This window comes from Tachypleus tridentatus, chromosome 5 (assembly GCF_004210375.1).
Source record: "Tachypleus tridentatus isolate NWPU-2018 chromosome 5, ASM421037v1, whole genome shotgun sequence".
NCBI classification, from domain to species: Eukaryota; Metazoa; Arthropoda; class Merostomata; order Xiphosura; family Limulidae; genus Tachypleus; species Tachypleus tridentatus.
The window spans coordinates 9,995,501-10,011,222 of record NC_134829.1 but is presented as its reverse complement, the minus strand read 5'-3'; the positions used below and the strand labels follow the sequence as shown (position 1 = coordinate 10,011,222).

At 30.5% G+C, this 15,722-nt stretch overlaps 1 protein-coding gene across 10 annotated transcripts in view; it reads right to left on the bottom strand.

The window, feature by feature from the left end:
• Positions 1-15,722, bottom strand: part of htt (huntingtin) — a 303,204-nt gene that overhangs the window by 187,976 nt on the left and 99,506 nt on the right. For all 10 annotated transcript variants that reach the window (XR_013028209.1, XR_013028210.1, XM_076501072.1 and 7 more), the window contains 4 exons: positions 9,094-9,242; positions 2,816-2,948; positions 1,491-1,684; positions 430-551 (listed from right to left, as the gene is read on the bottom strand). Coding sequence is in view for 8 of the 10 variants with exons in the window: in XM_076501072.1 (XP_076357187.1) it covers positions 430-551; positions 1,491-1,684; positions 2,816-2,948; positions 9,094-9,242 (598 nt within the window). In the remaining 2 variants the exon portion in view is untranslated. The remainder of the gene's footprint in view (positions 1-429; positions 552-1,490; positions 1,685-2,815; positions 2,949-9,093; positions 9,243-15,722) is intronic.

Below are 15,722 nucleotides of genomic sequence, written 5' to 3'. Positions count from 1 at the left end.
CACACACACATACACTTATTTCACAGATTACAGATATTTTGTGATTTAAGATTCATCTTTATTCCTTGTTTATTCTTCTATCATTTTATTTCACAAAATAAGTACTTATTCCATAAATATTTTATTCAACATTTAGGTCAATTTCCAGATCTTTGCACCTCCTTATTGTGTATATATTCCATTCCAACTAACACATTTTTTCACCCACAACAAAGAAATTCATGATGATGTCACATGTTAGACCACTTTGTTGAAAAACATTTTGCTAAAAAAATACCCTGGGTTCTGTTAAGTTATACAGAATACTTACTTACAAAAGTTACTTCTGTACTTCTAATAATTACATATAGCTTTTTCAAAATTTTAGTGTTTTTTTTCATATTTTAGTAAGTTTCTGTTCATTAAAATAACAATCATGGACACAATTACCTTATAGCTGAAATATACACCTTTCAAGACATCATATATTTTCATGTACAGTGGAAAGGAATAAAACTGGCCAATGCCCACTGATTTACCACTAGGTTTTTCCTTTTCCAATTCATTTTTCTCTGTAAAAAAATTAAGAAAAGTAAACAGCTACAATACTGTTTTAGTTTTATAATAGTCAACATATTATCAACAACTTAAAAAACAAAATTACTTCACTATAACTTAACGAGTCCCAACGTACTTATAATTCCAGAAAAAACAAAAACTATATCATTATCATTCATAACAAGACTGGTTATAAATTGCTATAATGTATTATAAGAAGACTATTTTACAAATTAATTTTGACTAACATATTCAGGTAAAGACAAATAAACACTGTTGTTTCACAACTGATATCAACAGTTTAAAAGAGTAATCGGAATAATAAAAGCAACAAGACAAATATCAAAATTATTTGTGTGGTAGATTTGGGTAAATAAAGAAAAGCTACAAAGGAATTGTGTGTTAAAAATTTTCTAACAAATGGATATTTGTGATATTAAAAATGCAAAACTTTCTATAATAAATATCTTAATTAATTCTTGAACTTGTAACAACTTTTTATTGTGTTATGAAAATTCTACTTAGCTAAATAGTGTGAGGTATTTATCTAACAAAAGGGCTATGAGTGTGATTCCAGAAAATTATAACATAAAAGGATCTTTATAAAGTGATGAAAATTAAATTGTTTCAAGTTTCGAATAGACTACCTGATTTGAAAATAAATAAAAAATAAACAAAAAATGCAAATATTCAGTTGAATATTATAAAATGATAAAAATAATTTTATTATTTAAGTAACATATAATTTGTCTCTATACAAGCAATAGTCATTACAAAACTTAAAGTTCATATTTATCTTATTTACACTTCTTTCGATATTCAATTAAATTTATCAATTTTGTTATTAATTTGGCATAAAAATGGCTGCCTTCATTAATTTCAAAATGTATATTACAATGATAATGATCTGATAATAAGTCACTACATTTTTGTGTATAACTGTAAATGTTGACCTTGAATAGGTCTACTGGATGAGCTTTTCACTCCTGGCATGTTGGAAGGAACTGGTGTTGCCTCCTCTTTCCCTTTACTTTTTCGTTTGATTGGACTTAATGAGGGGGGATGTGGCAAAGATGGGAGTGTTGACTTGGCATGAAATGAGGCTGGAAGTTGGTTTTCTAGGATATGTGCAAATACATTTAACATTCTGAAAAGGATATGAATGAAACATTAATAAACACTGAAACAGTATAAAAAAGTTTATGAAAAACTTGGATATTAATTGAATTTAAAATTGTTACTTAAAAAATCAGTATATGTGTTTTAAGTATGTCCATTAAACACGCTTTAACTTATTAGCAGGTCAAATTTCCATAGTTCTTAGTTAACTTAAACATGTTCCTAGGCCTCAAACACATTAAGAAACTTATTCCACAGTGGTTTATAGGATACCTACATTAAAACAGGTAGTTTAATAATTATATTTCAAGTATGTAGACTTGTATCATGTCATGCTAAAACCCCAAACAGAATAGAGGGAGGAGGAGCAACAGTGAAATACCCAGGTGCACAACATATAACAATTATTTTTTCTGAATTTTTTATTCTTATTTGCATAACTTTTTAAATGCTGATGTAATCATCTTCAAGTACACAAAGATCAGGTTAAATCTTAACATGCAAAAATGCATGTAAACACAGAAGTAACCTTATGTATGACAATCCTTCACGATTAAAACAAACTTTCATTGTGAATACATACAGGCACCTACTTTGAAAGTTTAACCAACAAAAAAACAATATAATCAACCATACAGATATCCAACTCAGAGAACCTCACACTGCAGTTCTAAACAAAGGACTTAACTATGTAGTCACCCCTGTCAACATCCCTGTGTTAAATTTAAAATCTAGTTCTGAAAACCTTTACAGGAAAGTGATAACACAATCAAACCACAAATTCATCAAAAGCAACTAATCTCAAGAAGAATACCTATCTATTTCATTGCAAGACAATAAATAATCTTGGGAAATTTTAACATTCCATAAAAACAAATCAAACAATCAAAGAAACAGATGGTAAAGAAAGTTAGACTGAAAACCTCTGTATTGGTCAGTTGCTCATCCCAAGGTGCATAGTTATAAAAACTTAAGTATGATAGTAAAAAAGAATGTTATTAATAGATTAATCACACTATATCTATTCTGTACAATATCAATGATGCCTTTTTCCCAACACAAGAGCTCGAAAGGCTTACCTGAACATGATAAATATGATAGAGGTTGAGATGTTACTTATGTTCTTAATTATTTGAACAACAACAGTAAACTGAACTACCTCATCACATGCGTGATAAGCTGCTCTATGAGAGGGATGACATAGTGTGGCTTCAAAAAGTTCCACATTTGATCTGAAGGCATCACATCCTGAGTACCATCACTTTTAGATGTCAAATTTTGTAAGCAAATTCCTGGATTAAAAAGAAATAAAACTTGGTTTTCTGACAATAAAACTAAATCAAAAGAAACACAGCAATTAAATTTATAATACTATGGGCAATTTTCCAGATAAAAAAACCCAGCAGTGATATATATGGTAATATACATATATTGATTTCAGTCTTATAGATAAAGTTATATGGTAATATACATATATTGATTTCAGTCTTATAGATAAAGTTACCATTATAAATACTTTGGAAACAGTAAGAAACAAAGCCAGTGAAAATGTTCTGACAACATTAAAAAAAAAGAATAACTACATGTTCCATGAATAACATAAATCTTCAGAAAATCATAATAAATACAATTACTCTAATTATTAAAACATATACAGCATACATGAAATTAAAACAGTAACAACAATATGGTACTCTCTGGTTAAACTGATTTCCTCAGAGTATTAGGCAGATCTACTTCATAATGGAAAAATAAGCAAGATAAAATACTAGGTCATCTGAATTTAATTAACTGAAAATAAATGAAGAAATTAACAAATTGGTCATGATGTGTGATAAAAAAATGAAAACAATCGTTATTTATTTCAAAATAAAATATTCAGCCTGCGTATCTGCATTAAGACACCTTATGAATTGATTAACTGACATTTTTTTCTTGAAGATGTCTTTCTGTAAACCAACTCACTTGAGAAATATCTTGAGAATAACAAGGAAACAAAAGCAAAAAAAGGGATTCCAATTTTTTTCCAAAAGAACTAATAAGAAGTCAACTAATTCATACACCATGAATGATAAAAATCTGACAGAACCAAATTCAAACAATCCTTGAGTTTTATGTGATGGGTAAATCACCCTGCCTAGAAAAATGGGAGTTCATTATATATGGTACAAGAAAAAATGTTCTGGTCAGCAAAAACAAAGTTAAATATTTGGAATTACTGTTTCAAACAAAACTGAAGTAACAAAGTTGAAGATGGTGACTTGACTCAAACCCCTAAATTATTAAACTGTTAGAGAACAACGAAATCTAGGCTATTCTGAACAGACAAAAAGCTCTTAACAATACCAAGTCCTGGAACTTTAGAACCTATTTGAGTAGGAGGGGTGATAAAAGTATAGAAATAATAATGGTCCCAGCAGTGCTAGTTAATATTTTATTTGAATGGGAATTCTTATGGAGGTCTAGGAATCACTAGCTCAGGGATTCCTCTTAAGTGTAAAAGAAAAATATAAGGTCTAGCACTAGGTTACACCATAACTAACACACAGTAAGAACATAAAAACTAGAATTTTATTGAGTTTTTTTTTTTGAGGAGCCAGTCAAGATTTTCACTATTGTGTAACCACTTTATTGAGAGATTAATCACTCACCATACCACATAACCATAAAGTTACAGTAGTATATCCTTACAAAATAAGTGTCATATACAGTAAAAACTGGGTTTAATACAAATCTACCAGTACCATAAACATAAATGGGACTTACAACATAAATCTACAGTGTTCAAGTCCTGTAACCATTACTGTTTATTGAACTTTTGAGCATGGCACCAAACCTCATTAACACAAAATAACTGTAAATTCAATCTGTTGCAGTTAAATAATCATGAGAAGATGCTAATATTTTTAGGACTGTCAGAGAAAAGGTAACTTTTCATAATTTTACTACAGCTGAATCACCCAGGATATGAATAAGTCTGTTCTTCTGGCATTTTCCATAGTCTTGGAAATAACCATTTTCCCAACCAAATGCTATTTGGATCCACTAACTTGCTGTAGTACCAAATTGTACATTTACAATACACTATGAATAAAAAGTCTTTTTGGTATTACAACTATGACAGGCAGGCCTGAAGAATAACCATTTCCATATTTTTCATGAGCCTGATTGTTATTACTGCACTACAGTGAAACCCACTAGAAGTAAAATTCTCCAAAGTCATCCCAGTGGACTTAAACAATGTACTGCAGTTTATGGACAAAAACAAGCTATGACATGATTGACTTTACCTAAACAATAAATAAGCATGATGATTAAATTCTTATGGTAAGCAAAGTTGTTGTGACCAGATATTGAACAATATCAAGGTAAGCATTTATGTTATAATTGAAATCTGATAATTGATTAGTGACTTATTTTTATGATTATATAAATCCATCTCTGTAATATATATAAAAGAAAATATAAAAAGAGTAAAAGAGAAAAAATATTGGGCTTAGTGCTTCAAAAGTATGCACGGAGCATCAGTGCTACAAAAATATACATAAAACATTTTTTTGTAAGTTCCACTATAATCTGCTCTCTGAAACTCAAACAAAAACGATACTAAACACTCAGACTCAAATTATTCCAGCTTCAACAGAAAGACTTCAAACACATGAATGTACTTAATTAAGTATTAGTATCTTAACATCACACAATACTTTACTCATTTTATGTGACACAATCAATAAATGTTGAAACTGAAAGGTAGAGTAGGGCTAAGCAACATGTAGATAAGATTATTTTGTTTCTTGTTATTTATTGTCCACACTTTCCCTCCACTGGCATTTAATCACATTACTCAGCTTTTAACCTCAAAACAAACAAAAATAAGAAAATATTAAGAAAATATACTACATTTACCTGTAAAGTTACAAAAAATTTAGTTACTGTAATAACAATGCACAGTGACTTTCTTCATAGTTTTCTTCTAGAACATTTCACACAATTTATTTTTGAATTTAGGCTTCCTCTATAGCCAGAAATATTTGCTACATTCCTGAACTGAAACTACTTTAAAATCTCTTAAATGCATAGAGGTTGCTGTAAAAAAATTATTACTGGGTTCAAGCTAATTTTATAATAGGCTGAACAGAGCAGTTACATTCAAAAACACATGAAACTAAATTAAAAAAACCCAAAAAAACATGCATATTCACACATGCCATGGCTGATTAAAAGTTTAAAACATTTTTTTTTATTTCATAATAACACACTCACTACAAAAGACAAAGATAATATAATACAAAAATGTGTTTCAACTCCAGAGTTAAACCGTATTTTGTTTACATACTAGAGGAATTTAGCATCAACCCAAGCAAAGGGTCTTCTTTGTTCAGTTATAATGATTGATGACACTCTCCCTGGGCTTTGCACTGACAAACATGTTGCAATATCAACCACATGAAGGCACCCAGCTAGCACAAAGCACTTTTGCTATTTCTTTTATTATAGCTGATTGCATATCTTTTAATATTTTTTAACATGTACTTTTTATTTTGTTTGGTTTGTTTTGAATTTTGTGAAGATAGCCCTTGCGTAGCTTTGAGCAAACTTCAAAACAAACAAACGAGGCAAGCAAGGGTAAGCATAGTATATATTTAATATAAACTAGTACAATCAAGACAAACTAATCAAAGTTAAAAATATTTTACTATTAAAACCTTATCTTATTAATACACATTAATCTACAAGTTTATGCCAGTCATTTCATCTTTTAATTCCAAAATTAAATCACTTTCTACCCATACTGACTTACAGGTATTGTGGCAAAAACAGCCTTTGACAATTTCTCAGACTATATTTTTGTATTTTTATCATAACAAAAATTAACATTCCTGGGTAGAAACACTGTCTATTAATAAATTTCATGTACACAACAAGATAGACAAATGGTTAATTCCTAGTCACAAAACCATAGGTAACATAACTAACAAACCATGAGTAAAACAAAAACTCAAACAAACCAAATGAATGTGGGTAAAAGACAAAATTGATTAATGCACCATAGGAAACACAGTTATCCAGCATATACATAAGAAAACACACTCAGTGTACTTTGCATGAGGAGTGTAATAAACTGACAAGCCTAGATGTGTGTGTGTGTAGAAACAATCAATAGGTATACCTTAAGTAATAGTGAGCAAGCTTGAGATGAAGAATCACTACCACATCAGTGATAAAAACACCCAAACACCAGATGTGCGACAATAAATATATATCATTAGTCATTAATGAAGGGTTCAGTCAGGTAATTTTTATTTAGCTCCAAATACCTTTAAAGGATTTTTATGAATGAACTGATATCAACGGCACTAATTAATGTTTCCTGAACCATTAGACAATAACTAGTTAGTGTAAACACCTTTTTACATAAATTCAACATTCTGTTTTGAAATAATATATTCTTGCTATTATTGAGTTCATAAATTATTAGCAATAATGTGTTATAAAAAGATATGAAGTGTTTTCTCCCTTCTTAATTTACTTTAACTTTGTTCATATTTTTTGTTTATTCTAGACCAAGGCACTTTTGGAGCTTAGAAATTCATGTTAGCTGTGGCGAGTGCTTCCAAAGAATTTGCCTTGCTGGAATGACTAGGGGTGCAGCATATATCTATACAGGGAACAGGTTCTTGGGGGCATAACTATGTATAATTCCTATAATGGAAAAAGAGTGGCAATGAGGATATGGGTGACACAGTCAATGTTTGCAAAGGACAGCAAAACATGTTGTGCCAGCCCTTTCGGAAGTTTACCAAAAACAACAACAAAGACAGTTGGTATGAAGTGCAGCCAGGCAATCTATCTTCCTTTTATTCAGCAATTAAAGAACAGTAAAAACAGCAAGCATCCTAGTAGCTATGCCATAACAGACTGGGCAACCATGTTTATTTGTTACATGGCTAGTTGAAATAATCAAATTTAATGATGACTATAGACCTTTATTTAAATTAGTTGGATATTTTTTTTGATAATCAATTTAATTAATATCTTGCATAATTGATTATTTTCACAACAATCAGTATAATTTTATAAGCCATGTAATCTTCACAAATAAATAATTGATTATGTTGCTCAGCTCTATGATGTTTTCACATATCACACACTTGCGAGAAAGTCAAACCTGATTGCATTTTAGCTACCTTTCATCTTTGTTATTCCTTTAAAGATAACACCTGGTATATCCATGAGAAGATGTGGCTGGAAAGCTGCACCAGGCACATGAAGGTCAATAGCAGTGTTCTTTAATGGTAGGTCAGATGACATCTCAAAGTTACACCCCCTTCCCCTTATTGTTTGAATGTGAATAGTAGGTAAGTCTGATGTTTATGATTCAAATGTGAGATTCAGACAGGCTGGATCAAGATCTCATTCTGGAAGAGTCTGGAATATCACCTAATTAAACTGGTTGGCTTGGAAATAACTCTTAACAATTCACAACTCCAGTAAAGATGACTGTCCAGCATCCAATATAACTACACACATTTGTTTGTGAAATTAATAAAGACTGTTTTAAGTTCAGAAGATTCTGTTTAATTATTATTCAGATACTCTTACAAGTATCCACATCTATGCAGCCTGTAGTTTAGAGCTGAAATCAAATAATTTCATAATTAGTTGTTTGTGTGCGTGTGTGTATACAAATAACTTAGTCAAATGAAGATAATTCTCATCCAGTCGTATGTAAAATTCCTGAGATAAAGTGGCATTTAATATTTCTATATAGGTGAACTTGTAGCTTCCACATATATCTGAGTAAACAATCCATGAATAAGGTAATATTGGGATGTTATCTTTGAAATGACAAATTCCTTAGTTTGGTGTGAAAGTTTACAGATAATTCTAAGTCGAATATGGGCTAAGTAATTGTGTATAATCTTCAGTTAGCTGATTTTTAAATTTTTTTTAATGTACACAATAATAAGGAACAATAATAGGTTTGGCTTTTAATTTTCATGTATAAAAATAAATGAGTGATTGGTTTTAGAAATTGTGCAGGCACCCATACAGTTTTAAAGAATTTTGTATGAATTCTCTTTGGTGGTGGAAAGATGTTATGAAACGGCTTATGTATAATCCAAAATACACTAAACAATGAGTGTTTAATATAACAGATTACACACGACACAAAAATACTGAAGAATGATTAAACATTACAAATATTTAAGAATAATAAAGAAAAAAAATATTGTAAAAGAATAGTGAACTATTAAAAAATATTCAAGCACATGGGTCTTTTGAAATGTACCTAAACTTTCCTTGGTAATTGTTTGTGCTAAGTTTTTCAATGCAGCCAATTTAGTACTTAATTTTTTCTCCTTAAACACTAAATACTTTATTGTAATATGTTATCTCTTGAATATAACATTTAAAAACAAACAAACTACAAACCAGCCATGATGTTGCCTGCTAACTGCAAGGTATGCTGATGTGCTGTTAGATCAATGCCCAATGGTGTACCTGTCAGTAATGCCAGCAGATGGTGTAGAAGACTGGTACAAGGCAGTTGTGATTCATCAGTGCTAATATCTGGAACATAACTATTTAGAAAAACACTCATGACATACAATGTTAAAATTTAATATGAAAAACAAGACAAAATAATAATAAAGACTAGTATTTTTGTATTATATGTCAAATAATATTACTTCAAGAATAATTACTTTTAGCCCCAACATTTGGTGTTGATCTCATAGAAATGACTATTTTTGTCATCACAATATGTGACAAATGAAGTGAATGTAATCATGATAAGGTTCCTGTTGAAGTTAAAATAAATAAAAATAGAAGTCTTCACAAATTTTAGAATCAAATCAACAGCATACAAGAGAGTGAAGCAAACAAAATACTTTGTGCTCTTCATTGTAAATACTCTCATTGTCTGAGACCACTTGTTACTGACAAGTTTACATGTAACTCATCAAGAAATAGTTGAATATTTTTGTTTCTATCAAGTGTGCATTCTAGGTTTTATAAACACACTGAAAAACATTCTCACAGTATGAATCAAAATTACAATTAAATAGCTATAAGCCAAAATAGCCTTGCTTTAGACAGACTTTCCATCAAAACCAAAATAACACTTCTGAAGTTTTACTGAATTTTTTAAGATAAATATCAAACATTTATGCACAATGTTAAGAAACTTCCTTAATAGATCTTCTCTTTTTTAAAACTGCCACCAAATTATTACAATTTGTATACAATCAACTCAAAATTTATTGAATTAGAAATACTTTAAAAATCAATTATGCTTTTATAGGGTTCTTACTCAAAAATACTTTTGAAATTATACATTTTAATATGCAAAAATAAGTTTATATTTCAATACTTTTTACCTAGTTGTCCATCATATTTTTATTTGAATAATATTCAGTATTATTTGTATTCATTATCCTAATATATTTAACATCTTTAAGTTAAATGTAACTACATCTCCACTATCAAAGTTAAATTAGTTAATGTTTTGCAGCTATATTTCTACATAACATTTCTCTAAGAAAAATCAACACTTGTTGAGAAAATGGAATTTTAATTTACCAACTGATTCCATTTTTAGTATTCATGAGTGCAATGATGCTCTTTATATAACATATTTTTTATGATACAATGAAGTTTAGCAACAGGAAATGAGTATGGTATTCAGGTCCTCTGATATTTGTCATGTAGCTATAAGCATCTACATGAAAGCAGATTCTGAAAAGCACTGCTGAAAATAATTTCAAACATGTCTAGTAAAGAAAAGACAAGTAAACAAATAAAGAAAAGGAACAAATATTTATTCAAAATAAATAACTGTACTAGCCAGCTTTGAATTAGCAGATTGGTTATACAGGTTACTGGAAAAAAGAGGCTTCCTACTGTGATGCGTAACTGAACAATATGTTTCACATCGATATACTAAGGTAGCAATAAGACTATGACAGGATACACTACACAACAAAGATTTTGCTTCTTGAACACTGTTGGGTGTCCCTTAAAGATTTTTAGCTGCTGATCATGAAAATCACATCCAAATTTGCCCATCACGTACCATTTCATCAAAATCTTCAGTTTCACCAAGACATTGCTACAATGGAAAAATGATATTAGGGCAACTGGAATCCATCAATGCTTGCTGACTACTGTTGGACACTGCAAAGTAATGCACTGGACATTGAATACAAATGAAGATCAGGAGCAAAACACTTTTAATTATGTTAAACTTAACAGCATAGTAGAAACATAAATGCAATTAAATACGTTATTGCTGGTAAACAGTTAACTGTCTATTTCTCAGAGTTCCTATGTGATGAAGCAAACCCAAAACTATATTTGTGCACACCCACCAGGTACCTGTCACAATCAGCAAAAGCTTTTCAGGAAGCAAAACTTTTAAAAAACATTGTTGTGCAGTGATATTTCGACTAAAAGTCTTCTTCATGAGATTATGACAATGTTGTGTCTTATAAAGGTATTTATACAAATTTTCCTGGATTAAGATCCTGGTTGTTTTACCTTGCCACATCTTGATTGGTCCACTATTGCTGTTTTTCAACCACCACCTGACCAATTGGAGTTTTTCTCCTGTTTCACCAGGTTTGCAAACACTTTCACCCACTTGTAGAATTCTGCTAAGGTTTTGTAAGTTCTTTTCTTTTAAAATGTAAATGGCAACCATTCCTTTACTGATGATTTTAGTTTTCTTCCATATGTTTCATATCCCCTTAGTTACCACATAAAAATTTCTGTACATGCTAATCATTTAGTTTTGACAAACAGTCAAAATATCTAATCAAAAACACTTTTAAGTGTGAAAAACAGAGCATACAAAAAAAAAAGGATTGAGTAAGTCCTTTCTAACAGAAAGAAATGAAAACTGATAGCCAAAGATGCTATGCTTATAGCATCGATAAAATTTTATGGCAAATATTCATTCATTATTTAACTGGGTTGCATATTTTGTTTCACCTACCATGATGCCCAAGAAAAACAAATAAATCATGGCAAGAATTAATGTCTGATACTTTTCAAGCCTCAAAAAAATTTTTGCAGCCTGAAAAACAACCCAGGATACCCAGAAACATTTGTTTCTCTTGACCCCACATGATGCAAATATTAACATTTGGTGAATTTGAATGAGAATTTCATATAGTGATGATGTCAGTTAAAAATGAGTAGTCAAGATGAGAAGGAAGAAGTAGAACCAAGTACACAAGTTTTATTTGATTGGTTGCCACAAATTTTCTTGAGAAGCAAAAGAATAATTAATAATGGCAAAGCAAAGGATTCATTTAAGTTGAATATTTATTGAAATACAAATAGATCTGTTATAAAAGAACATTTCATCCATCTGTAAGATCATCATAATGAATGTGTGTGCAAACACAGTGAAGTGGTGCTGAAATTTAGCAGCAATACTATGAACATGCAAAACCATTAACAACTTCTCTATAATGCTGCATTTAGGGAGATGCATCAAAATAATGTTCAACTTTCAGTAGCAATGGCTTTGCAAGAGCACAATTTTCATCACAGTCATCAAGTACCAGTAACATTAGTTATGGTACTGTAAATTCAACATATGTACAATAATCAGATGCAGTCAACTATACAAATCTCTAGCTAAGTTACAAAGAGCATGAAGCAGAAAAAGGTAAGTAATGTTGCTCAAATCTACTGATTCAGAATTCCAAGTGATATCAACGAAATAATTAAGTGGGATTTGTATCCCAAAACAAAAACCTAGCATTCTCGAAGTTGTTTAGAGCAACTTTCTCAACCAAGTGATGTACCATATTTTTAGGTACATAAAACATACTTTTGTAAATGATACACCTCTATTTTCAGGGGAAAAAATATTTTTCACAGTTATCATTTATTTATTTATTCAACATCAGCATAATCTTTTATTATTCTTTAGAATACTTCAAAAGTAGTGTCCATAATAAAATAAAATATGTTTGTTTCATATATTTACATCAAAACATTAATGAAAACTTTCAAAATCTTTTTTTGCATCACTGAATTAATTGAAAACAAGTTCTGAAAATTCACTCTTGTGTAGCAGCCATTTTAGTGTGTATGGTCTCCTCATATTGTGAACTCATGTTAAGTGCCCATATAGAGCTTTGTGCTCACAGTTACTATCAATTTTCAAACTTATCTTTTTTTATTGTGTTCTTTATGGATATGACTCTAGCATTGTTAGTACAATGTTTAATTTAAATTTAAGAAAGGTCCCCCTAATTTAGCACTGTTTGACAGTCGTTTCCCATAATAATCCATTTTCTTTAGCCTATGTGGAAAAAAGTTGTCTTACACACCGAAAAATATTGTAATCATTACTTTTGACCTATGAACCTCTACAGCAAATGAACAGTGCCTTGGTTTGATTGTTCATTTCATAAACCAACAAAAGATCTTGAAAAGCATGAGCTTCCATCACATCATACACTTCAGACTTTTACTCAGTGTCTAGAAAGTTGGAATATCTTGAATAAAGTTGAAGTAATTGTGTCAGACAATGCTTTCCACTGTGTGAAGGTTGTTAGTAACATAAAACTAAAGTTAATATCATGCTTTGGCCATATTTTCATTGCCATAGGAGGCAAGTTTGGAGTTTTCAATTAGTAACATATTATGCTTTGGCCATACCTTGAGCTTAGTTATCAAGCAAGTTATCAAGGAATGGACTAAGTGATAGCACTGGGTAAGCATTTTCATCAGAGTTTTTGCCAAATATTAACTGGTAGACAAAAAAAACTAGTTTACCAGAACACAGTCTGATTCTCCACTGTGAGACTGAGTGGGACAACACTTTTGTCAAGTTGATGAGAATTGTAGAGCAACCTCAACCTGTACCTGTGTGGCACAAATAGAGTTAATGCCAGGCTTAGAAATTAGTACTACTGAAAAGCTGGTTGAAATTTTGGACCCTTTTTCAGAACTTAACTATGAATTCAGCAATCAATCTATGCTACTGTATCAGGTTTGTTACCTCTCTTGCATTAGTTAAAAATCCCATTATAACCAGTAAAAAAGAAAGCAAAGATTAAACTAGCAATGCTTGAGGATCTTTAAAATAGATATACATCAGTTGCCATTTTGAATACCAGACCTAAAGACATGTCATTTTTGAACAAAAGTGTGTAATATGATAAATGATGAAGTTATTTCACTGTTGACATCAAATAATCAGTTGTTCATGGGAAATAAGCAGCGTCAACCCACTGAGTGACATCGGAACATATTCAATGCAGATGATGCATCTCTTTCTTTGCAGTCTCTCAAATGCAAACCCCATTGGTTTCTCAAAACATCGTTGGGTCATTGCACATACAAAATGGGATTATGCAAAATTCATAGATACCATCTCTAGTACTGAAACCAGTTTTAACTCTTTGTTCCTTTATTCAACTTGTCTTCTTAGCATCAGAATGTAGATCCATCCAAGGTGCAGAATATTTGAAAACCTAATGTGTCTAGACATTCATCTATCTGCATTAATGGAACAGCACTGACTTCCCCCCCTAAGATTAAAGTGCATTGCCCCACACCTGAATATATATATAAAAATAAAGATTTCAATGATGAAAAACATAACTGAAAAATAGCTGCTAACTGGTTGTAAACATAGGCTCTGTACAAAAGGAGAGAACACTGGCTAAGACAAAAATTATACGGGAAGAAGTTAGCAAACTTGTAAACATTGGTGTTAACAGCCTTAACGAATCTGTTAGTAAGACTAAGATGAAAGAGATAATAAGAGATAAAATCTTCAAATGAACCCTGACATAAATGTATATCTTGGACACAACTAATTTATTCAATTTTAAATTTAGAGAGAAGAAAACAAGACACTACGTTTTTCTTGCTTTTTTATAGTTTGACACCACTATATATGTGTGTACAGTGCATTACATTTTAGTAACAATGATTTCCTCACTATTGCATGCTTGCAAGCACATAGAAAAGCATTGAATTAAAATGTTTATGCATAGTTATATGAATCATTCTTTTATTATTATTATGTATACATAACACTGTACTCTGGATCTTTCATTCATTCAAGTGTGTATTATAGAACAAGATTTACTTTTTACTTTTTATTGGGAGGGGTTGGGGGTAATTTTCCTTTATATTTTGATGTTAAAAGAATGTATTGTAACCTTAATAAATTGGTCTTAAAGTAATTATTAAATGCATTTATTATGCAATACATTTTTCCAACAAACAAAAGATATTTAATTTGCACTTGTCCATGTCACAAGTTCAAACCTTACTGGTTTTAAAGCTTAATTCTAATTACTGACTTCAAGACAAGCCTAAAAAAGTAATACATAAACATAACATACATTTTATACCAGCTTTTAGAGAAACATAACTTCTTAAAATTCTTCATTTAGTCTGCTTCTATGTACTTTTGGATAAAATGTGACTAAAAAAAAACATTATTAGTTTTAGTTACTTTTTATTCCCTGTAATAGATATTGTTTATTCTGCCATAGAGGATACTGCAGTAACATATACTATCTATGATGAAAAAACTAACATTGTAATATCCTTTTCTGGGTGAGTTAACATTGCTTAAATAGAATAGCTAACAACTGCCATGAAAAAAAAACAACAAGAATCCCTGAGACGCCACTGTTCACAGAACAAAGAAACTAAATTTACCTGTTGAATTCAAGTGCACTTTCTTGGTTCAGTTTGAGTAAATACCATACCTGAGATCATTTCTAAAAAAGTGGGGCAAAGCATACCTGTTTGCACAATAACATACACTGCATTTTTGTTGGAATTTTGATATAAAAACCATAAGAATTTTTTAAGCTTGCCCAATGTTTTCATGTTTTTTTATGGGAGATTAAAGTGCATTTAATTTTTCACACACAGAGTACTCCATAAATTTCCTGGTGAACCTTGCCATTATTAATACATCTATATGATACTTGTGCAGAAAACAGTTCACCTGAAGAATAACATGGCTTTAGTTATACTAATGATTTCACTATCAATTTATTTCTGAAAAATTCAAT